Source organism: Amphiprion ocellaris, chromosome 20 (genome assembly GCF_022539595.1).
Source record: "Amphiprion ocellaris isolate individual 3 ecotype Okinawa chromosome 20, ASM2253959v1, whole genome shotgun sequence".
Lineage (NCBI taxonomy): Eukaryota > Metazoa > Chordata > Actinopteri > Pomacentridae > Amphiprion > Amphiprion ocellaris.
In genome coordinates this window covers 28,654,767-28,678,523 of record NC_072785.1, presented here as the reverse complement: position 1 = coordinate 28,678,523, position 23,757 = coordinate 28,654,767, and the positions used below count along the sequence as shown (strand labels likewise).

At 37.3% G+C, this 23,757-nt stretch overlaps 1 protein-coding gene across 5 annotated transcripts in view; it reads left to right on the top strand.

Moving 5' to 3' along the window:
* Positions 1 to 23,757, top strand: part of letm1 (leucine zipper-EF-hand containing transmembrane protein 1) — a 36,477-nt gene that overhangs the window by 3,487 nt on the left and 9,233 nt on the right. For 3 of the 5 annotated variants that reach the window (XM_055005593.1, XM_055005591.1, XM_055005590.1), the window contains exons 2-13: positions 7,536 to 7,593; positions 9,090 to 9,585; positions 14,396 to 14,539; positions 14,744 to 14,881; positions 15,414 to 15,617; positions 15,799 to 15,918; positions 17,207 to 17,338; positions 17,503 to 17,661; positions 18,050 to 18,166; positions 19,550 to 19,582; positions 20,518 to 20,652; positions 22,289 to 22,482. In XM_055005593.1, the coding sequence (XP_054861568.1) occupies positions 7,536 to 7,593; positions 9,090 to 9,585; positions 14,396 to 14,539; positions 14,744 to 14,881; positions 15,414 to 15,617; positions 15,799 to 15,918; positions 17,207 to 17,338; positions 17,503 to 17,661; positions 18,050 to 18,166; positions 19,550 to 19,582; positions 20,518 to 20,652; positions 22,289 to 22,482 (1,930 nt within the window). The remainder of the gene's footprint in view (positions 1 to 7,535; positions 7,594 to 9,089; positions 9,586 to 14,395; positions 14,540 to 14,743; positions 14,882 to 15,413; positions 15,618 to 15,798; positions 15,919 to 17,206; positions 17,339 to 17,502; positions 17,662 to 18,049; positions 18,167 to 19,549; positions 19,583 to 20,517; positions 20,653 to 22,288; positions 22,483 to 23,757) is intronic. The other 2 variants (XM_055005592.1, XM_055005594.1) reach the window with 1 other exon arrangement.

The window sequence follows — 23,757 nt, the reverse complement described above, 5'->3', positions numbered from 1 at the left end:
CACAAAATGACAAGAACGAGACATAAAACGACAAAAATGAGACACAAAAACAAATGGTCTGTATTTATATAGCGCTTTTGCTATACCTGTAACGATACCCAAAGCACTTTACATTATACATCCCATTCACCCATTCACTCACTGATGGAGCAGTTAGGGGTTCGGTGTCTTGCTCAGGGACACCTCAACAGGAGCGCTCCAGGCGAGGATTGAACCGGCAACCCTCCAGTTCTAAGACGGCCACTCTACCCACTGAGCCACGCCGCCCCGAGACAAACAAGACATAGAATGACAAAAAGGAGACATAAAATGACAAAAACGAGACACAAAGTTTCAAAAATGAGACACAAAACGGCAAAAACAAGACAGAAAATGACAAAAATGAGACATAAAATGACAAAAACGCGACATGAAATGACAAAAACAAGATACAAAATGACAAAAACGTCATCAACAGGTTATGCTTACAGGATTCTAACACACGTTCCATGCTTGATAATTATTATTTAAAAAATTTTGTAGATTAAAAAAAAAATGTTCCCACAATTACAAGAGACATCAATGAAAAAATGAATAGCTTTAATACCATTTCCTCTCTGTTTTTGGTAATTATCAATAAACATCTGAATAAATAAGGATAAAGCAGAAAACTTAAGCTTGAGGTTACCAGTCGTCTCATTAAGCTTCCAGTTCTGCTCTGACAGCTGAACATTGACCAGTTTGCTGTCTTTGCAAAGCGGAGCTGTCATCAGCAGTGGTAAAGATTACAGCATTATGTAACCCGGCTTCAGCGTAACACAGGAGAAAGTTTCAGTTGGTACATGTGCTTTGATGTAAGGTACTGATCTGCAACACACTTATACAGCAGTGTTTCCATTTATTTAGGCCAAGAGAAGCAACAAATGCAACAGAAATGCTTCAAGAGTCAGCAGAAGTGTTGCAGTAGAAGTAGAGTTGCAATAATTCATCAGTTAATCAACTAGTTGTCGGGAATTTTTTGGAGAAAAAACTTCTAAATTCTCTGATTCCAGGTTTTTAAAATCTACATATTTTCTAGTTTCTTTCCTCCTCTTTGAAAATAATCTGAATCTTTGAGTTGTGAGTAAATCAAAACATTTGCAAACATAATTTTTCCACATTTTCTGACATTTTAGAAAGCAAACAACTAGTCAGCTAGGAAAGAAAATTAGTTGACAATAGTCCGGACGAGTGAAAGCAGCATTTTCTGACATTTTTTTCTTCTGAATATCTTTAGTTTGTGCACAAAACAAGACATTTCACAACATCGTCTTGGGCTTTGATCAACATTTTTCCATGTTTTATGATATTTTATAGACCAAACACCTACTCGACTAATAAAGAAAATTAGTTGACAATAAACATAATCTTGATTTGATCGAAAAAGTGAAGAAATAGCTACCTTAGTGTCATGAAATGTCAACGTAATGTGAGTTAAGAGGAGTAAAAGCAGCATTTTCTGATATTTTATGGACCAAACAACTAGTCAGCTAATAAAGACAATTAGTTGACAATAAAAATAATCATTATTTGATCAATGAAGTGAAGAAATGTATACTATAGCATCCTGAAATGTCAACGTAATGTGAGTTATGAGGGGTAAAAGTCAGAGGAAAGTTTCAGTTGGTGTAATGTAATGATCTGCAACACACTTAGACAACAGCGTTTTCATTTATTTACACTGATCTTTTCATTTCATGTGGTTTATCCTGCAGAGATCTTTGTTACTTGAACTTAATTTACTGTATTTAAATGACACTGGTCCCTGATGTGCACTGAGACAACTGAAAATGTGAGTCTTTCCTCTAGTATTCAGTGCAACCAAGAGAAACTGACCCAGAAACGTCACATTTTATGACCTCTGTGAAAGGAGATGCTCCACACCAAGAGGGTCAAACTTTCCAGTATGAGCTGCAGTCTGGAATGTAGTTTACCGTCCTGCTGACCAGTAAACAAGGTTATTTTGTCACTCTGTTGTGTTTACATGTCGTCAGCATGGATCTAAACAAGCACGGTGAGAATTTACTGTAGAAGCTGTAACGTAAACCTTCTCACAGCGGATTTAAAACTAAAGATTTTGCTGCTTGGTGAGTTTAAATGAACCACTACAGTCCTGTTAACTCAGCCTCACAGTTAAAATAGAATGAAACATATTTAATGTATTATTAGATGTTAAATTAGTTGTTGTAATGCACATATCTCCCCTTTTTATTGACCAATCGATCGATTAGATGTCTAATTCTACATCTTTTCCCCAGTTTTGTTACTTTTTTTTGTCTTGAAGCATGGACAAAAACTTTTAATGTGAGTTAGAAGGAGTGAAAGCAGCATTTTCTGACATTTTAAAGCTGGAACCATCAGCTGTTTGCTGGAAACACAACTTTACCTCATTTATTTATGAGTTTATGAACGATCAATTGAGAAAATGATCAACAGATTGGTTGAGAATGGATATAATCAATATTTGAACAAATAAGAGAAGGATTGTTCATGGTACTGTCATAAAATGTCAAAGTGACATGAGTTAGGAGGAGTAAAAACAGCATTTTCTCATATTTGAAAGCTGGAACCATCAACTTTTTTGCTTGAAAACCAACTATACATTGTTTATGTATTGCAAAATGTGTAAAAGCACCTGTATGGCACTTAAAATGTCATGATAAATGACATTTCTTAGACCAAACAAGCACTCGATTACTTGAGAAAATGATCTAAAATGGAAATAACCATTAGTTGCTGCTCTAATTACAAACAGCAACATTCAAGTTATGCCAATTTAAGCTCATTTTATCAAAAGCATTTAAATCAGAGGTCAGGCTCAGAGAGTTCAGGAGATACTGTTTCTGATTCTACATTTTTTCCCCTCAGTTTTATTACATTTTTTGTCTTGGACCATGAACAAAAACTTTGATTTCATGCAAAGAGAGTCCAGAATATCAGATTTGCTGCTTTCCATCTGTAGTTAATGAACGGGGACACAAATATTATATATAATAGACAAGGTTATTTTGGATTCATTTCACTTTTCTTTCTTTGTTTACACGTTGTCAGCGTGGATCTAAACAAACACACCAATACAGCTGTTACCACAGCCTCATACTTCTGATATATTTTACATATTATTAGATGTCCAGGTAGTAGCTTAATGTTTAGATTCTTGTCGTGCAAATTAGCTGCATTTATGTTGAGAAAACTAAAAAAGAAAAATGTCTATATTACAATAGCGGTGCAAAGAGTTGTCCCCAGGTCTCTGTTTGGTGTTAAACTGCTCACACGGTGCACGAGGACAAATCCTGTAATTAGACCACAGTTTTAGCACTTTACAGCCAGACAGCTGCAGGTAAAAGTCAAGCAGGCGTGGCCGAGCTACGATTCATTCACCTCCGTCTGATTCTGTTTGGGCCGAGGCCAAATCAGTGCAGCAGAAAAGGCCAAAAGAAGAACAAATGCAACAGAAATGCTTCAAGAGTCAAAGCAGAAGTGTTGCATTAGATGTAGGGTTACAGTACGTCTTAACTACTACAATAAATTGCTTAAAAATCCAATAAACCTAAAAAAAATGATAATCATTTTGATTTTTTCACATACATTTCAAAATACAGAAATTGCATCGCTGTATCCCTCAAATTTGTAAAAATTGCACACTATTCCATGGTCTCATTTATAAAGATTTTTATGTGTGCTTTATTGTGTATTTTTACCAACCCGTCACTGCAACGAAAAAGCGCTCTGAGACCTGGTGAATGTGTGAAATGTTGGTGTAACTCCCCACATTTTATATGCTAAATGAATGATCGATCTGTCTTATGTGGTTTAAAATCTACCAGCAATCAAAAATGAATATGCAATAGTAGCACTTTTGCTTGAATGATTGATTATTTGCGTGCTGTGACCTGGAAACTATGACCATTTAACCAGGGAAACTACAAAGAAAGTAATAGCTTAAAAAACTACATTAAAACATAAGTGCAAGATTTTGTATTGGCATCGTGTCAGACAGAGTTCTTCATCATTTTAGGGAGCGTCTGTGTACAAAAAGAAACAAATAATAGAAACTTAATGCCACCTAGAAGGCTGCAGGGGGGATTTTATTCTCAGTCAGGGTTTAAAAAACTCCACTAGCTCATGATTTGTCAGTAAAGTTTAATCCCACAGTTTGTACTTCTTTCACTTTTGCTTGCATAACTTTGCATGTTGTGGCCTGTCAACTCATGGAAAGATGGAAGATTATAAAAGACTACACAGTGGAAGACAAAGTGCTTTGTCACTTTAGGGATTGTCTGAGTGTTAAAAAAACAGAAAACTGTAGAAACTTTATAGATACACCACAGCTCCACTGCTTACTTCTGTAGGTTTTCTGTTTTTTCCATTTGAATTAACTTTAGTGTATTTGTTGCGATTTGTTCATGAAAACATGGAAAAATGGTTTCTACGCCGTATTTTGGGAAGAAGTCACCAAACTTTTTAAGCTAGTTTCATCAGATTTGACTAGTGGTTCTATTTCCTGTTTCGGTGGCCGTTGAAATGACAGTTTTGCCTCTTTTTCCCTTAAATTTAGATAGATAGCTGCTCTTGTTAGCTCAAAATAACTGCACCAAAATGGCTCCAGAGTGGATTTTATTCTTAGTCGGGTTTTCATAAACTCATGTTTAGTCACAAAAGTTTATTTTCTCACAGGTCGCAGCTGTTTTTGGCAGAATCAGAAAGGTTTATTGCCAAGTAGGAATTTGACTTGGTGTTTTAGTGTATAACAGTGAACAGTTACATATAGACTTGAAAAGATTTTGCCAATCAGTTGGCAGTAAGTATTGAAAGTCAAATTAGCAGCAGGTTTAATGAACGGATTATGAGTCACAAAGCATTAGAAGTACCTGCAGTGTGCAGAAATGGCCAAATTCACATAGTATGTAATGTAAAAATCTTGAAATGTGCAAAACAATAATAGTAATCCTATTTAAAAGTCATGCACTTGTTAAAGAGGCCCAACTGTAGCTGTATTTGAAGTGTATTTTTGTTATAATTTATGATAAACATTGACAAAAATGTGCTAAACACACCATGTGTAGTCTAATTATGCATGATTGAACTGGAATTAGAAATCGATTCATGAAATGGGACACATATTACACTGAAAGAGGCATGAATGTGACTGTAAAACCCTCAGAAGAGCACCGAGGCTGAGTGTATTTCCAGTCCGCTGCAGTAATCTACTGTATTTCCAGGGTTTTCTTTGTGTTTCGGCCACAGAGGTGATCCTGTTCCAGTAAACTCTGTGTCCTCTTGGCCTCCAGCCACGGTTTGTCATGTTCCACCGGGCCTTGCTGGATTCTCGCCAGCCGGCCATGTGAGCGGCGCCACACAGGGGGCGGGGCTAAAGCCATCTGCCCTTTTAATACATGTGAGTCTGGGAGCCCCACTGTGGGCCTCAGAGTGGGTGTGAATGTCCCGACCACCGAGGGAGATCACGGTGAAGATATTTACAGAGAAATAAGACTCCTTGTAGACAAAATGTGGCACAAATAAGGTTTAAAAGAGCAAAAAATCATCTGTGAAGCTGGTTTTGGCAACAAATGGCAAACAAGTGGGAAGATTTTTCTTGCAAAATTTGTCTTTAAAGTGTTTTTTTGCACATCAGGAAGAATAAGACTCGTTAGCAGAGCTCCTTGTAGACAAAATGTGGCACAAATGAGGTTTTATAAGAGTGAAAAATCATATGTGAAGCTGGTTTTGGCAACAAATGGCAAAGAAGAGAGGATTTTTTTGCAAAATCTTTGATTTTATTGCACATTAGGAGTAATAATACTGATTGACAGAGCTCATTGTGGACAAAATGTGGAACATATAAGGTTTTAAAACAGTTTTAAGTAGTGAAAAATCATCTCTGAGGCTGAGTTTGGCAGCAAGAGAGAATATTTTTTGCAAAATCTGGCCTTAAAGTGTTCTATTACACGTCAAGAGAAAGAATACTCTTTGGCAGAGCTCCTTGTTGATAAAATGTGCAACAAATGAATTTTTAAAGCAGTTTTATGCAGTAAAAAATCATCTGTGAAGCTAGTTTTGGCAAGAAATCGCCTACAACAGAGAATATTTTTTTCAAAATCTGTAACTTATTACTGTTTTAAAACCTTATATGTTCCACATTTTGTCCAAAAGGAGCTCTGTTTAAGAGCATTATTTCTCCTGATGTGCAGTAAAAACACAGATTTTGCAAAAAATACTCTTTTTTCTTTGGCTTTTGTTGCCAAAACCAGCTTCACTGATGATTTTTAAGAATTATTATGGTTTTAAAACCCTATGTGTTTCCCATTTTGTCTACAAAGAGGTCTATTTAAGAGTATTATTTTTCTTAATTAGCAAAAAAAAAACTTTAAGACAGAAAGTGTTCTCTTTTCTGTGGTATTTGTTGCAAAAACCAGCTTCACAGATGCTTTTTTTCTACTTAAAACTGTTTTAAAACCTTATATGTTCCACATTTTGTCCAAAAGGAGCTCTACTAACGAGTATTATTTATCCCAATGTGCAATAAAAACGCAGATTTTGCTTAAAAAAATCCTCTTTTTTGCCACTTGTTGCCAAAACCAACTTCACAGTTGATTTTTTACTACTCAGAACTGTTTTAAAAACTTATGTTCCACATCTTGTCTACCAGGATCTCTGCTAAACAGTATTATTTCTCCTGATGTGCAAAAAAAAAAACAGATTTTGCAGAAAAGATTCTTTCTTCTTTGCCATTTTTTGTCAAAACCAGCTTCAAAGAGGATTTTTTTTTACTCCTTACTGTTTTAAAACCTCATATGTTCCACAAAGGACCTCTACTAAAGAGTATTATTTCTCCCAATGTGCAATAAAAACATAGATTGTACAAAAAATACTCTCTCTTGTTCGTCATTTGTTAACAAAACCAGTCATAGATAGTTTTTTACTACTTACAACTATTTTTATAACCTTATTTGTGCCACATGTTGTCCACAAGGAGCTCTGTAAAAGAGTATTATTCCCCCTGATGTGCAAAAAAACACTTTAAAGACAAAAAAAAACATTAGAAGCAAGGGAGACTTTTTTCTTTGCAACATCTGTCTTTAAAGTGTATTTTTTGCACATCAGGTGATCTTCTGATGCAAGAATTAGCAAAGCCCCCTTCCAAAAATATCACCAAAAGGACAGCCCAAGTTCAGCAGCCGTCTTTTAGGTGCTTGTAGAGGATTGCATAAGACACCAGGAGTGATTCTACTTGACGTTTTATTATTGCATAACTGGTCATAAGTGCTGCATGCTTCGACTGGTGCCATAGTGAGAGTACATGCTGAAATAAAGGTGGAGCGGCTGTAGGAAGCTGCTGATGTGTGATTTGTCGTTTGTTCATCCGCAGCAGTTCATGAACTCTGTGAATATACAGTGTGTGTGTGTGTGTGTGTGTGTGTGGGTGTGTTTGTGACCCTGCCCTGCTTATCTTATGTCTTATTCTCAGAACACAGCTGCTCATGTTTCTTTTTTTTTTTTTTTTTTAATTCTTTCAGGGAAACTAAAGGAAGGTGCCTGTTTCAACTGCACAACCCTCAGACTCTCCAGTCAAAAGTAAGGAAAGTAAACGTGGGAAGTTTCGTGAAAATATCAGAAAATAATTCAGGTTCATTCACACTGAAATCCTCAGAGGCCTCCTGCTTGACCATCTTTGATTTCCTTAAAACTTTCTAATAAACAAAAAAATTGTATCTGTGCGAGTTTACATTGATACATCAAAGACTTTCCAAGAGACTTAACTTTTTTTGTTTTGTTTTGAACGATAATATCACAGGATTTCAAAATAAAAGCATTGGAATAAGCTATGTAGCAGTATTTTTGTTTTTATAGAACAACTTGCTCAAACAATCCAAGAAAGTTAAAAGAAAATAACTTATTTTTGAACTTTCTCTATTCTATATATGTTTAGTTTTATATTACTGTGACATGCAGCAGAAAATATCACTAATTGAATTCTGCATTAACAGTATTTTTTTGTAATTTGTGCTCAACGATGCAACTTTTTTGATGGCTTTTTATTTAGTTATTTTTTTATTTCAACTCGCCATAATCACAGATTATTTGATCTGCTTGTCCAATATTTCAGATTCTGAATCCATGATACGATGAAGAATTACCGTGAAAATTTCACACATATTTGGGAAATTTTTGCTTGATATATAAAGCACTTTGCACTAAAAATTGGGTTTAAAAATATGGCGTCGACCCACTTTCAACAGATTTTTTTTCACTCATTGAAATTTGAGGCTCGTTTTCAACAATAGTATTTCAGGAACTATCAAAATAAAAGGAAAAAATAAATCCATTAGTGTTTTATAATAGTTTAAGACTAAAATTCTGTCCTTTTTGTGCATCTGTGAATTTTAAATCCTATTTCTTTTTGGAAAAATATACAATAAGTTGCTTCTGCCACTTTTTGTTTTTTTTTAAAGGACTTTACAGTATTTTTTATGTCCCCAATGACTTAAAACTTGTCCAAAATTACTTGAAAACCGATCTAAATTACTGAAAAAAACTGTAAAAAAAAAAAAATCTCAAAGATGTCCAAAGTAACTTAAAATTTGCCCAAAATGATTTCAAACTTGTCCTAAATGACTAATAAATTGTATCAATTACTCAAAATTTGTCCAAAATTCTTTAAAACTTGTCCAAAATGACTAAAAACTGTCCCAAATAACTTGAACCATGTCCTAAATGACTCAAAACCCATATAAATTCACATTTCTTACCTTTAAAACAGTTAAATTTTTAATTTATTGTGCATTTTTGTAAAAAACATAACATATACTGGATGTTTCATGGGATATTTTTTCTAAATGATGAGAAATTATTTAATTTTTAGCAGCATTTTTTTACCATCAACAAGCTTTTTTCTCCATTTAAAATATATTTTGTATTGTTATTATAAACATATTATCTGGCAGATGCTACATTTTAGGGCTTTCTATAAAAAAAATGTAAAATTAACCTTGCAGCAGCACAAATAGTATTGCCGTTGTGGTTTTGGGCAGTCCTATTTTAGTCTAAAGCTTGTATTTTTCTGCCTTTAGACCCGATGGGCTCCGACTCGGCAGCTTGTCCCAGCTTCCCTCCTTCGGTCCTTCTCTCCCTTTGTCAGATGAATATGTGGCTCATAGCTCAGACTCCCAGCGGTTCTACTGCGCTTTTGTTTTGGGATCTTCCTCCTCCTCTTCCTCGACGTACTCTGCGTTCACATCGGGCTCCCCGTGGACGATAGCGCGACCGCAGGACATCGCCGGCGTCCGGTGGATCCACACCTCGAGGAGGCGGTGGGACGACTCGAAGGTGGAGAAGTCGCTGCGGTCGCTAAAGGACAAGAAGAAGAAGCTGGAGGAAGGCGGGCCGGTGTACAGCCCCACGCTGGATGCCGAGCCGGTGAGACGGACGCTCCGGCAGCGAGTGGTGGACGAAATCAAACACTACTACCACGGATTCAGGCTGCTGTGGATCGACACCACCATCGCAGGACGGATGCTGTGGAGGGTCCTCAACGGACACGCTCTGTCTCGCCGGGAGAGGAGACAGGTGAGGCCATTTCTCTGGATGTTGGTTAGATGATGCTTTTATTCACTTTACTCCAGGACATGCTTTATTTATGATGCACTCTAATGCAACGGCCACAAGAATAAGATAAGATAAACTTTATTGATCCCACAGTGGCGAAAGTTCACCGTTAGTAGTTCAAAAGACAAGACTATAAGGGCAGTTTAAGATGATATTATATACACTAAGGACAGTTTAACATTACATACACTAAGGGCAGTTTAACATTACATACACTAAGGGCAGTTTAACATTACATACACTAAGGGCAGTTTAACATTACATACACTAAGGGCAGTTTAACATTACATACACTAAGGGCAGTTTAACATTACATACACTAAGGGCAGTTTAACATTATATTATATACACTAAGGGTAGTTTATAATTATATTATATACACTGAGGGCATCTTAAGATTATATTATATACACTGAGGGCAGTTTATTATATTATATAAAGTGCATTATTATGATCTGCTGCTGACCTCTCAGCAACTCTATTTAAGCAGAAAGTCCTTGTTTGTTTTATTAGTAGCCTGACAGCTTAAAAAGCTAAATTGCTCACTAAGTAAATGTATTGAATGTGAGTTTATTGGCTCCAAGAAATGACAATTATTAAAAACCAAGATCAAATTATTTATGTCAGAAGTAGACCAACACAGAAAAAAGTTTTATCCACCATTTCACCATTTAAATTCTTCTTTAATTTGCTAATAAATTATTCATGAATTAAAATAGATGCCAACTACAGTCCATAAACAGTTTGCTAAACCCCTTTTTTCCCTTGAGACATGCTTTAACGTCTGTCTTGTCGCACAATATCATGTATTTTGCCAAAATTTGCATTATTTAGGATTCTCTTTTTACAGCATTTTCATTATAAAACAATGTCAGCTTGAAACTTGAATTTAGTGAGCTGAAGTTGGTCAACTAGAGGTATGTTGGTCATTATAGCTGAATAAATCTGCAACAGAAAGGCTAAAAAAAAGCCTCTCATCTGTCCAAAATTTGTCCTTAACACAAAAATGATGAAAAACAGTTTAACCCTCTGAACCTCAAGCAATTCCTGTCACATTTTTGCTCACTGTGGGCTTATTTTTCACTGCAATATGAAGTCCTGCACGTCTATGGAAACAGAATGAAGAAGGAGAGAGAACTCAGAAATGTTTTTTGTTCAAAAACACAGCCTGCAGTTTAGCCCAGTGCAGCCAAGAAGTTCCTGAATTTTTGTCATGTGACTGTTGGTCATATCAAGTCATTAATGGCACCACAGTTACGTTGAGGAGCTCAGAATTTTTAGTTTTTTGCAGAATTTGGTTAGAGCAAGTTTTTATACGAGATACTTAGAAAACAGAGAAAAGAGATTTTAAGGTTAGATCTGGTTAACTTTTCCAACAGAGCAGCATGTTACAGCCGTTAGAAAGCTGAAAATCCAACTATTTTTGCTGTTTTTACAGGTTCTGGCTCTGATAAAGAGTGTAATTGTGCCATTTTTTAAAAAGATAATATGCTTTTTAAATCCACCAGTGGATTTTGGCGTTTTCTGACATGCATGATGTGTTTAGAGACAAATATCTGAATTTCCTTTACACTCACTGTAATTACTGCTGCATTTTAAGCATCTCTGTACGGTATCTGCTCTCTGAAACTGTTCAGAACTTTCCTCAGCTGTGGTAACTTGGGTTTGAAAAGCCTGATGCCACTGTTTCCATTGAAAAGAGGCCATTTTTTTCAGCATGACTCACAGTTTACACAGCAGATAATACCCAAGAATTCAGAGATCGGGGAATGACAGAGCGAGGTTTGGAGTCTCACAACGCAGACATCTTGTTCTATAATGTTTAATCCACGGCTTCTCACACCTAATGGGATCAATTATAGAAACTGGCGGCACATTGAGTGTTGATTAAAGCTCTTTAGGAAGAAGCTTTATGTGTGTTGAAGCTGTGATCACCTCATTTACTGCTAACTCTAATTTCTCCTTGTTTCTTCAGTATTTGTGGCTTCTACACCAAAAAACGCTGGGAGTGGAGGCAAAAGCAAAGCATAAATTCACTTTTTCCAGCTGCTAATTTGCTTTAATGGAGATAAAATGTCACTTTGTTGAACTGTATCCCAGAAATTGAAAAAAATAACTCAATTTTTCGAGTTCATGTGGTCATTACAAGAGATTTAATGAGAGTTTAATTGAATTTTAGCTCCACTACCATGGAAACAGAAGGAAAAATTGATTATTTTGCCTCCTATTGCGAGTAATACACAGACTCTTCTCGTATTACTCCTGCAGCTCGTTCTGAATTCACGGCAGCTTGTCTCCTGACGTTCAGAGCGGCTGTTTGGACCGAAGCCCGCTGCAGTAATCTGATGAAGCTGCTGCAAACAGGTGTCGTTTCAGGGAAGGTGATCGGGTCAGCTCCGGTCACGGCGACTCCTACCAGTCGTCCAGATTTAGGTGACATGATTGGCAAGTTGCACTTCTTAAAGGTGTGATATTTTGAGTTTGCATTGGGGTTAAATCTGCTGCAGGATTGGATACGAAAACAAGACCAGATTCGAAATTCACAAGCTGCTTTTTGCTGTTTAACTCATTAAAATGTGGTTTAAGAAAAGAAAAATACTAATAATTCTTGGAAATTAGGAGCCAAAACTCCAAGTATGTCCTACTTTACTCATTCATTTTATTTTGTAAAGTGATAATATGTAAATGCAGCTTGTTTTGAGGCACTAAAGTGGCCAAAAAAACCCCTCAAAAATTCAAAATTGCACATTTTCTCTTTTTCCTTTCAGTTTTTATCAGTACAGGTGTCCTTACAAAGTACCATTGCATGCATTTTGCACACATTTGAGGCAAACTGGGAATAGGTGGTGCAAACATTTAAGAAATATTAGCAGAAAAATTAAAAATATACATAGTTAAGATTGTTGTGATTCATCTGGATGTTGCTCATAAATCAGTATTATTTAATCAGTTTTGAGTCCTACAATAGATGCATTGAACGTGTGCGTCACTGTGCTGCAGGTCAGCGCTGATGATGACCACCGTTTCCCTCCATTAAAGCCCCACCGTGACCCCATCTGCACCTTTTCAAATGCAGCCGCCTCCCTCTGAGCCCCATTCATTAACCTGGCCTGGCTTTGCCTTTCCTAATCTCCCACCTTTTCATATTCACTTCCAATACTCAGGCCTCCGTTTAAGGCTCCTTCTTTCTACATCTGTCAGCTCCCCATCCTCCTCCTCCTCTTTTGATGTGGAACTCTGGGAGATGATATACATGTCAATGGGCCAACGGACAAAGGCCCTTTCAGTCCAGCCGGCCTAAATCCTTCACCCTGCTGGCCCGCTGACATGCAGGTGGGACGGCCGGAGGAAGGAGGACTCGTGTTTTGGTCCTTCTCCCCTCCCGAGCTGCTTTCTGGTGTCAAAAAGCCAAAGTGGGACAGCTGTACAATGCAGTCAGCCGGCCGGCGTTGTGCTCCCGAGGATGGAACAAACGTGCTTCCTGTCGGATCGCGTTTTTTGAGCCTTGCGAGGCAGAATGTTCACTTTGGTCCGCAGATAATGTGGTGGTGAATTAGCGCTGGGTGATGTATGGGCACTGAGGAGGAAAGTGCTGACTGCTGGAACTGTTATTAGAGCGCCTGAGCTGGGCGATTGTACTGAGAGACAAAGGAAGACGGGGGTAAACATTTTCACTTTCTGTGGAGGTTTTTATCCCCTCGTTGCTGCTCTCTGCTGGAGGAAAACACCAAATACAAGCTGATAGAAATCCACTGTAACAGGGGAGTCAAAGCCTTGATCACTGGCAGAGTGCAAATATTTAAAATAGAAAATAAACCAAAATATACATAGTTTAGATCAGGGGTGTCAAACATGCGGCCCACGGGCCAAGACTGGCCCTCCAGAGGGTCCAATCCGGCCTGCAGGACGACTTTGTAAAGTGTAAAAATTACAGAGAAGACATTAACTGCAGATAGTAAATTAGTAAAACTATAAATTTAAAATAATTTCTAGACCATGACGAGTTGTTTTGATCATAAAGTAAAATACTAGATTTCTCATTGTTCTTTTGTCATTTTGTGTCTCATTTTTGTAATATTTTGGCTTGATTTTGTTGTTTTTTGTCTGACTTGTCATTTTGTTTCTCACTTCTGTCATCTTTGGTCTCATTTGTATCATTTGTGTAATTTTTTGTCTTGTTTTTGTGTTTTGTCCATTTTTTTTGTTGCTTTGTAGGTTTTTTTGTCTAATTTTCTGTCTCTCTTTTGTTTTGTGTAATTTGTCTCCTTTTTTGTCATTTTGTGTCTCATTTTTGTGGTATTTTGTTTTGTTTTAGATTTTTGTGGTCTTTTTTGTCTGACTTTTGTTGTTTTGATCATAAAAGTAAAATACTATATTGTTCAGCTCCAGACACCTGTGACTAAATGTTGTGTTCTTTTGTTGACACTCTGATCTGGAAGTTGTGATGTGGAAATGATAAACTGAGGCATAATATTGTTGAAACTGAATTTATTTTTCTTAACAAATTTCAGGTTTTTCATGATGTTTTCCAAATCTTAATTAATTGTTTTCCAGACTCTGTTTCAGGTTAATCTGCCCTCTAACTTAGCCACAAGCGTAGCATTAGCCACTGTGAGATAATCAGACAGGCCGATAACTGGTCTCTCCCTGATTAAAAGCCATTTTTACTGTTAAAAACCCAAACAAAAGTGGTCCAAAAAAGAGCCAAGTGCACATTTTCCTCTATAGAATTCATCCTAATTCCAGATTTTTCCCATTTTTCTTTCCCCAGTTTCTCAGAACGTGTGCAGACGTCTTCAGACTTCTTCCTTTCCTCGTCTTCATCATTGTCCCCTTCATGGAGTTCCTGCTTCCTGTGGCGCTGAAGCTCTTCCCCAACATGCTGCCGTCCACATTCGAGACACAGTCAAAGAAGGTAATCGGATCTGAACGGAAGCTTTCTGACGCATGAAATCAGTCTGGAGCATCATTTTGTAGATGCAATTTATAACTTCTTGAATAGATTTAGGTATTTCTAACATTCTTGTAAAGAGAAAACTCGACAAAATGTCATTTGCTGCTTTTATTTAGAAAAATGACTTGCTTTTCGCACCACACTGAATTTTGTTGTTTTTTTTAGGAGGAGAGGTTGAAAAAGGAGCTGAGGGTCAAACTGGAGATGGCCAAGTTCTTGCAGGACACCATCGAGGAGATCGCTCTGAGGAACAAAGTCGCTCAAGGAAACGTGACCGAGGAGTTTTCCACCTTCTTCCAGAAGGTTGGTGTGAACTGGAGGCAGGCAGCATGAAATGAAGGAAAACAGGCTCAGTGTCGCTCTCTGGTGGTGAAAATAGGAAAAAGTCTCTATTTGGTTGGTCTTTGGTTTGATTTATGTCCAGTATATCAGGTTGATTTTAAACAATTTTTAGTCATTTTGAACCAGTTTGAATTCATTTTGGACAATTCGAGTCTTTTGGACATTTTTGGTTACTTTCGACAAGTTTCAAGTTATTTTTTAGACATTATTTGAATCATTTTGGTGCAGTTTAATGTTTCTTTGGCCAGATGTCAAATGATTTGGGATAATTTTAGTCTGAAAGGACAATTAAACATACTGGATTTTCCAAAATGAATAATCAAAGAAATTCAACTTTTGTTGTTTTTTTTTTAAAAAACATTTATAGCATTCTAACTTGGAAATACGCCCCAAAAGACAGTTTTAAGTTCTCCCTACTTCTAGCCATTGTAATTCTCGTTGCATAGAGGCGCAGACTTTATCTTGGTATTAAGTCATAACTTCTTCTTCATAGATCCGGGACTCTGGGGAGCGTCCCAGCAACGAGCAGATCTTGAAGTTCTCCAAACTGTTCGAGGACGAGCTCACCCTGGACAACCTGACCCGACCTCAGCTGGTGGCGCTCTGTCGCCTCCTGGAGCTCCAGTCCATCGGCACAAACAACTTCCTTCGCTTCCAGATCATCATGAAGCTGAGGGCCATACGTGCAGACGACAAGGTACGAAAAACTTCTTCTATAGTCACTTATTTAAACAATTCTAGTAGTTCTCCTGGAATTCTTGCACGTTTAGCGCAACATAACTTGCATTTTCCCTTTCTTTTTAACCTTTTTGCGTGTTTGGACGCTATGAAAATGGAAGTTAAGCGACGATAAGAGTCTTTGTTCTGTGTTTATGCAGCTGATAGCGGAGGAAGGCGTGGAGAGCCTGAATGTGAATGAAGTTCAGGCAGCTTGTCGTGTCCGAGGGATGAGAGCTCTGGGAGTCACAGAAGAAAGACTGAGAGAGCAGCTCAGCCAGGTAAACATGAGGACGTTTAGCGAAAGAAAAATGAACAAAATACTCCATTTATTCCCAGTTTCAGCGCCTGAAATTCTCCCATTTGTCTTCTCGATTTAAGATTCAAGACCTTTATTTGTCACAAACACAATTTTGCACAGTGTAACATGCAGTGAAATGTATTGATCACCTGTTCTAGACCGAAACAATAATAAGAATGAGAATAAAAACACGCTAGAAATAAATTTATATATGTAGAAATAAGCAAAATAAATAATGAAACTGTCAAATGGTGTAAAAAAGAATATATAAGGCAAGGAATAAGCAGGATAGTTTATTTTTTGATTAGTTTAATTAGTGTTTAGTGTTTGATTCACAAATGTTTCATCGACTACTAAATGCTCTTGCTGAATATGTTTTTATTTTTGAACAAATTAAACTTTAGTGTACGCTGAAGAGTAGCAAAATCTGGAATTTTGCTTTTTATTTTTACCCACAAAACCCCAAAACATACTGGCGAATCTGAAAGTTAATCATTTACACCATTTATTAGAGCTGGAAGCTGCAAAAACAAAAAGAATTATCAGATTTTTAGCTTTCAAAACATTCTCGAACTAATCGTGTGATCAAATCGAGGCTTAAAATTGTGATATTTCATTAAAATTGCTATTTTCTACATGCCTTATTAAAAAATAAATCACCAAAAATGAACCATTTTGCACCAGATTCTGTGAAAAAACAAAAAAACCAAAAAAAACTGTGATCCTTGATACATAAGTGACCCAGAATAAAGATTCAGACACTTTTTGGCTCAACTACAGGCCACTCTGACAATGATTTTATGAAAGTTTAAGGACATTTTAAGCTGAATAAGTGTTGCACCTGTTAGTTTATGCATTTATTTTGTTTTATTTGACTCTTGCAGTGGGGCTGCACAGTGGCGTAGTGGTTAGCACTTTCGCCTTGCAGCGAGAAGATCCCTGGTTCGCGTCCCGGCTTTCCCGGGATCTTTCTGCATGGAGTTTGCATGTTCTCCCTGTGCATGCGTGGGTTCTCTCCGGGTACTCCGGCTTCCTCCCACAGTCCAAAAATATGCTGAGGTTAATTGATTACTCTAAATTGCCCGTAGGTGTGAATGTGAGAGTGATTGTTTGTCTATATATGTAGCCCTGCGACAGACTGGCGACCTGTCCAGGGTGTCCCCTGCCTTCGCCCGAGTCAGCTGGGATAGGCTCCAGCACCCCCCGCGACCCTAGTGAGGAATAAGCGGTGTATAGATAATGGATGGATAATGGATGGACTCTTGCAGTGGTTGGAGCTGCATCTGAACCAGCAGATCCCCACCTCTCTGCTGCTTCTGTCTCGAGCCATGTACCTCCCCGACACCTTGTCTCCTGCCGACCAGCTGAAAACAACATTACAGACACTTCCAGAAGTGGTGGTACGTTCGCTAGACGGGGCTGGGATACGTAGCATTTAAATTAGAATTAAGTAAAACATATATTAGCTTCAGTTTTAAGGGCAGTTTTGAAAATTCGGTTCATTTATTGGTTATTTTTACTTAAGTTTCATGTGGATGTTGACTACTTTAACTGTTCTCTGCAGACCAAAGAAGCCCAGTTGATGATGTCGGAGATGGAGCTCTCCAAAGTGGACAACAAGACCAAACTGGAGGCGACGCTGCAGGAGGAAGCAGCCATACGTCAGGACAACAAGGACCGGGAGATGGAGAGGTTGGCTGACGCCGCAGAGAAAGCTGCCAGGGTAAGACTGTCGCCCAGACAATTTCACACTTTTATCCATGTGCTAACATAACTGCACAAGGGTTTTCTAATCATCAATTAGCCTTTCAACACCATTAGCTAACACAATGTAGCATTAGAACACAGGAGTGATGGTTGCTGGAAATGTTCCTCTGTACCCCTATGGAGATATTCCATTAAAAATTTCCAGCTAGAATAGTCATTTATCACATTAACAATGTCTACACTGGATTTCTGATTCATTTAATGTTATCTTCATTGAAAAAAAACTGCTTTTCTTTCAAAAATAAGGACATTTCTAAGTGACCAAACTTTTGACCAGTAGAGTATATATCTACTTTGTTATTTGAAGTGTGATTGATCAGCTGCAGCGTCTCTTTCCTCTGCAGGAAGGCGAGTTGGAGCTGGAAGCTGTGAGGGTGAAGGCAGAGCCGGCGTTTAAAGCCGACAAGTCGGCTCGTTCAGAGATCCTGAGGGATACAGCACCCGTCATCGAGGGGATCAAGGTAAAGTTAGCAAACATACGAACAACGGGCACATTTTACACAACATTTAGCTGCAATTTAATTGGTAAAATCAGTTATTTCTGGTCAAACTTTGAAGAAATGGTCTTAAAACGAAGGCTGCATTCCAAGCCTTGTACTTTGTCTTTTAACCCTCATGTTGTCCTGCGGGTCAAAATTGACCCGTTTTAAAGTTTGAAAATGTGGGAAAAAATTAAAAAATTGTCACAGTGAAACTTCTGATGTCCACATTTTCAACATTTTTGGGAAACCTTTGAACATTTTTTGGTGGAAAAAAAGAAATTTTAAGCATGTTTCTTAAGAACATTCAAATTAAAATCAACCAAAATCTTTCTTCTTAATGTCTTAATTCTTAATCTTTCTTCTTAAAGAAAATATTAGAAGTTTTACTGATATATATGGAATCACTTTAGATATTTTTAGGATTTTTTTGGGAAGATTTTTACAAATTTTTTGAAAATATTTTCAAGAATTTTCTTTTTAAATAAAACTTTTTAAGGGAAACTTTTAAGGAATTATTGGAATTTTCTTCCTGAAGGTTTTGCAAATTTTCAGAAATTTGGGGAATTTTTTGCTGACTTTTTGGATTTTTTTCAGACAAGGAAACAATATTTTTTGGTGCCCATAAATGAGGGCAACAGGAGGGTTAACTCCAAGTATGAACTGCAGCTAAACTCAAAAAATGAACAGTTTCAAGCAATTTGCATACAATTGGGACATACTTTGTCATATTAATGCAAGTGAAACTTTAATTTTGCAGTCTGTAATGCAAAATGAACCATTTGTTTGCTCTCAGTAGGTAAACTTGTTTAGATTTGTGCAAGACTTTCTGACGTAGCTGTGCAGAATTCAGCAGCAGTAGTAGTAGTTTTTGGTGTACTACATTTGAACACCATGTTTGGGGACACGCTAAATCTTTCTTTGTTATACAGTAAAGTGTAGTACTGTGGATGTTGGAACACTGCCTATGATTTATATGACAAACTCACCCCTCTAGACCTTTAATATCAGAAATATATATGCTAGTTTTAATGCTTTTTATACAATTTGTGATGCTTTTACGTCAAGTTGCATGCAATTTGCAATCAGAAATGTTACATTTTCTAACTGATTTAGTTGATTCCTCTTACTTTGACCTCTAAATTCAGCATTGCACATTACAGAAGCTAACATTTTATTAATCAGGATCAGTTTTGTTGCCAACTCTTCATTTTACAGATCATTTTTCTTACTCTGCAAAACCTCCACCGGCATCAACAGTAAAACTTATTGCTGTTTTTTCTTATTAATTATTTTGTAGACTGTGTATTTTATTCTGTCACTCACTTGTTGCCACCTTTTTTTATTTCATTCTGCACCACACAGTTTGAACAGTGGCAGAGGTTTCTGCGCTACCAGGTTAGGTTTAATAAAACCTCCTCCCACACGACCCCGATTTGTACCAGTTTGTCCCTGCACGTCTAGAACCTGGTGTTTCTCCAGACACACCCGGACGTGGGTTAAACAGAATTTGCATGCAATTCTGGCATTTCTTTGTACATGTTTTAAGAGTGAGAATATAATCAGAATAACCATTGAAAGGCAAATTTAGCAAGCAAATGTGCACATTTTAAAGTGAGAGTAGAAGAAAATGAAAAGGAGACAAAGTAAATAGCAGTAAAGGCATATTATAAAGCCTCAAATCAAGTTATAATCTCTTTATTTTGACCATTTACACCCAAAAATACAGGTTGTTTTTTTTTTTAGAAAAGAGAATTTGCAGTGTTAGTAAATTATGGAAGCCATCATCAATATTTTGCAACATTTCCTCATTTTTTAGACAAAATCCCACCCATGAGTTCTCTGATTTCATTAAAGAAATGCTAGATATCATTTGTAAATTCTGTTTGGTCCACGTCTATACGGACTTTTCCCTCTTTTCCTTGTGCGATCCTGCAGGCAGCATAATGTTTCCTTCCCAAACTAACCACCTTTGCAGCTCCACAGAGTTCCTTCCACCATGTTTTAATGTGTTTTGGGGTTTTGGGGAGCATCCCACTGTCCTCTCAGACCTCCCTCTTTTACCAGTTTGGTGTCTTTGGGTTGGTTTCTTATGTGGGTTTATATTAAATGCACACGTGGTGCTCAGTAAGAGACCTACTTCTTAAAATAACATGATTGTATAATGATAAATACGCATTTTGCAGAGGAAATGTGGTCTTAAACTGCTTTATTTATTATTAATTATATTGTTTGTTTTAAAAGAACACTGTAAAGATTGCTTGCATCCAGATAAACGATATTATTCTGGATATTTAGACGCAAATGTCTTGAATTTGGACTTTACGTTCCAGAGTGAGGAGATCACCAAAGAGGAGATCGACATGCTGAGCGACGCCTGTTCGAAGCTGAAGGAGCAGAAGAAACTGTTGACTCTGGAGAAAGAAGAGCTGGAAGAGCTGAAGGACGACGTCCAGGAATACAACGAGGTGCCTTATTTCAAGAAATTCAAGCTTTATTTGCAATGAAATCAGAGGTTTTTATGTAATTTTGCTCAAAATCTGAATATTTAGAGTTATTCTTATGTGAGATTGGGCCTTTTGGGGGTAATTAAACCGCAAACCACCAATTTTTAAACAACTTTGCAAACCAAAATCAAAGTTTTATCAGTTTAATGTAAAGAATAAAGTGTGGATTTTCAAGCTTCACCTTTGCTTGAATGCAGATTTTGCTCATTTAGGGTTTTTCTTGGTTCAGATTGGGCCTTTAGGAGGTTAGTGCAGAGTGCACAAAATTACATAAATAAAACAGAAGCCTCAAAACATACATTACAGAATAAGACAGAACACAAACCACCACCCCTCAGTGGCTGCAGGACACTAGTAGCTTCTCATCGAATTAGAACCTTCTAACAGAAGCTGTATTTCTGAGTAGCCACCCTTCATTCGACACACAAAACACAAAGATTCAAGCGTCACCAGAGTGAACTGGTCACGCTGAATCCCGGCCAACCTGACTGAGAGTTTGGTTGTAGAGTTATAGCAGGTGTGGTGACGGATGAGGGCTTGTGGGAGGAGGAGTTGTTGCTGTGGACCAATCAGACGAGGCCTGGAGCTCCAGGTCAATCACTCCTGATGTCCGTCAGGTGGGACCTGGAGCTAAGTCTTCAGCCAGCTGTCATCAATACAGTCTCCACAAGCCAGTTATTTGACAGAAATCTGGGAATTTTCTTGTTATTTTTGGCCATTTGATTAATAAAAATGTTATTGTGCTTGAGTAATTAAAATGTAAAACACACATTTTTATGTAATTTTGCAAGCAAGATCTAAAGTTAATCAGTTTAATGTGAGGATTTTCAAGCTTTGGCTTTGAATAAATGGAGGTTTACTAATAAAGAGTTTTTCTTGACTCAAATTGGACTTTTGGAGGGTTAACTTGATTCATTTAGTAAAGAAATAATAAGTCTGTGTTGCTTTGTTTGACAGAAATTTGTGCATTTTCTTGGTATTGTTGACCATTTGATAAACAAAAATGTTATTATGCTTGAATAATTAAGCCACAAACTACATATTTCTAAGTAAATTTGCAAGCAACATCTCAAGTTAGTCAGTTTAATATGAGGATTTTCAGGCTTGGGCTTCACTCAAATGCAGATTTCGCTCATTTTTGTTTTTCTTGGCTCAAATTAGGCCTTTGGAGGGTTAACATGATTGGTTTAGTCAAGAAATAAGTCTCTGTTGCGTTATGTGACAGAAATCTGTACATTTTTGTGTTGTTTTTTAATTTATGGAGTTAAACGTAATCGGTCCAGTAAAGCAAAGAGTTCAGGTTACATTTTTTGAGAAAAATCTGTGCATTTTGTTGCATTTTTGACCTTTAGATTAACAAAAATGTAATTATGCTTGAGAAAATGAAACCACAACTAACAGAACTCATTAAAAAATGTAACTGCTCGTATTTCTTGTTAATTGTTATCAATTCTGCACTGCTTTTTTTTTCTTTAGAGCTTGTCAAAGCCTCTTTGAGGGGCAGAAAAACTGTCTATGCAAGAAAAACTGCATGTTGTGCATGAGTAAAACTGCATTTTTTCGTCATGGTTGATTTATTTTGCTGCCTGTTTTCCAGGATCTAGAGGAGATAAAGAAGGAGCTTTCTAAGACGGGTCAGGAGAAGGCCCTGGAGGAGTCGAAGGCCAGCCAGCGACTCTCTAAGAGGGTCAACCGGATGATCGGTCGCATCGACAAGATCATCCTGGAGCTGGAGAAGGACAAAGTCATCCTGGACGGACAGGTGGACAGTGGAGCCACCCCCCCTGTTGGGTAAGAGCTGAGTGATGTGTCATTTTAGCACCACGTAGTTCTTTAGTGTAGAAGAGCTTCTTTCCTCCGTCTGCTACAAAATTAAACCAAAAGCAGTGACCAGAAATTCCTCACTGAGTTAAATTAGTCTCTTTGCACCTGTTGTAGCGCAAACTTTGGATTAGAACAGTTTTATTTAACCCTCTGAACCCACAAAGCAATTTTTGCTAATTTTTAAAGTCCTGTACCTCAATGGAAACAGAACAACCATGGCTAGAAGTAGAGGGAACTCAAACATGTCTTCAGGGCTGTTTGACACAGCTATAATGCCACAAATTATACAAAAAGAAGCACAAAAGTTGACATTTTTATTTTGTGTCCATGCAATTTGCACTGTGTGAACACCGCCTGCAGTTCAGCCAAAAAGTCCATGAATTTTTGTGATGTGACTGTTGGTTGCAGCTGAGTCACTAATGGTTTTACGGTTGCGCAGAAGAGCACAAAATATTTACTTTTTTACAGAATCTGCTTAGATCAAGTGGTTTATTTTTGGCACAATTTTTAAGGGAGACATTTAGAGTAAAGTGATTTTTGATGAACTATCTCAAGTTTAGATATGGTAAAGTTTTCCTACAGATGAGTAGTTCAAAGACCATCTGAAATCCCATGGTTCTTTTTGTTTTTACAGTTTCTGAGTGACAAATTGTGTCATTTTGGCATTTTTTATTAAAGATAGCATGCCTTGGAGGTTCAGAGGGTTAAGTGGGAGAACTGTTTAGATGTCTTTTTATCGAAATCCATGAGCAAGAAGGTAAGTGAGAGAGTCAAGCTCATGGAACAAACATAAACTCCGCTAGCTCTGTAATTCAAGGACGCTAATTTACTTTTGAAATTGTATATTTCTGATGTCAGGTGTGATAATCTTCATGATGTTTTTACTCTTCGAAGAAATAGTTCAACATTTGGGAAATATGATTGTTTGCTTTCTTTCTCAGGGCGCAAGATAGGATTACCCTAGCTTAGCATAAAGACTGGAAGCAGGGAGAAACAGCTAGGCTGGTTCTGTGTAAGCTAGCAAACAGCAAATCGAATCAATCTTCTCAAATCTCTCTCTCGGAAAGAAAGCAAATAATCCTATTTGTCTCTATGTTAGACTGTTGCTTTGATGACTTGTGGCTTTGCACCATTTCACAAGCTTTAGTGTTTGTGTTTGCAAAGCTCATGAAGCCTTTGAAAGGCAACTTTGACGGAGAGGAAAACTTTTCACAAAATGTCTTGTCAGGAAAATGTAGATAG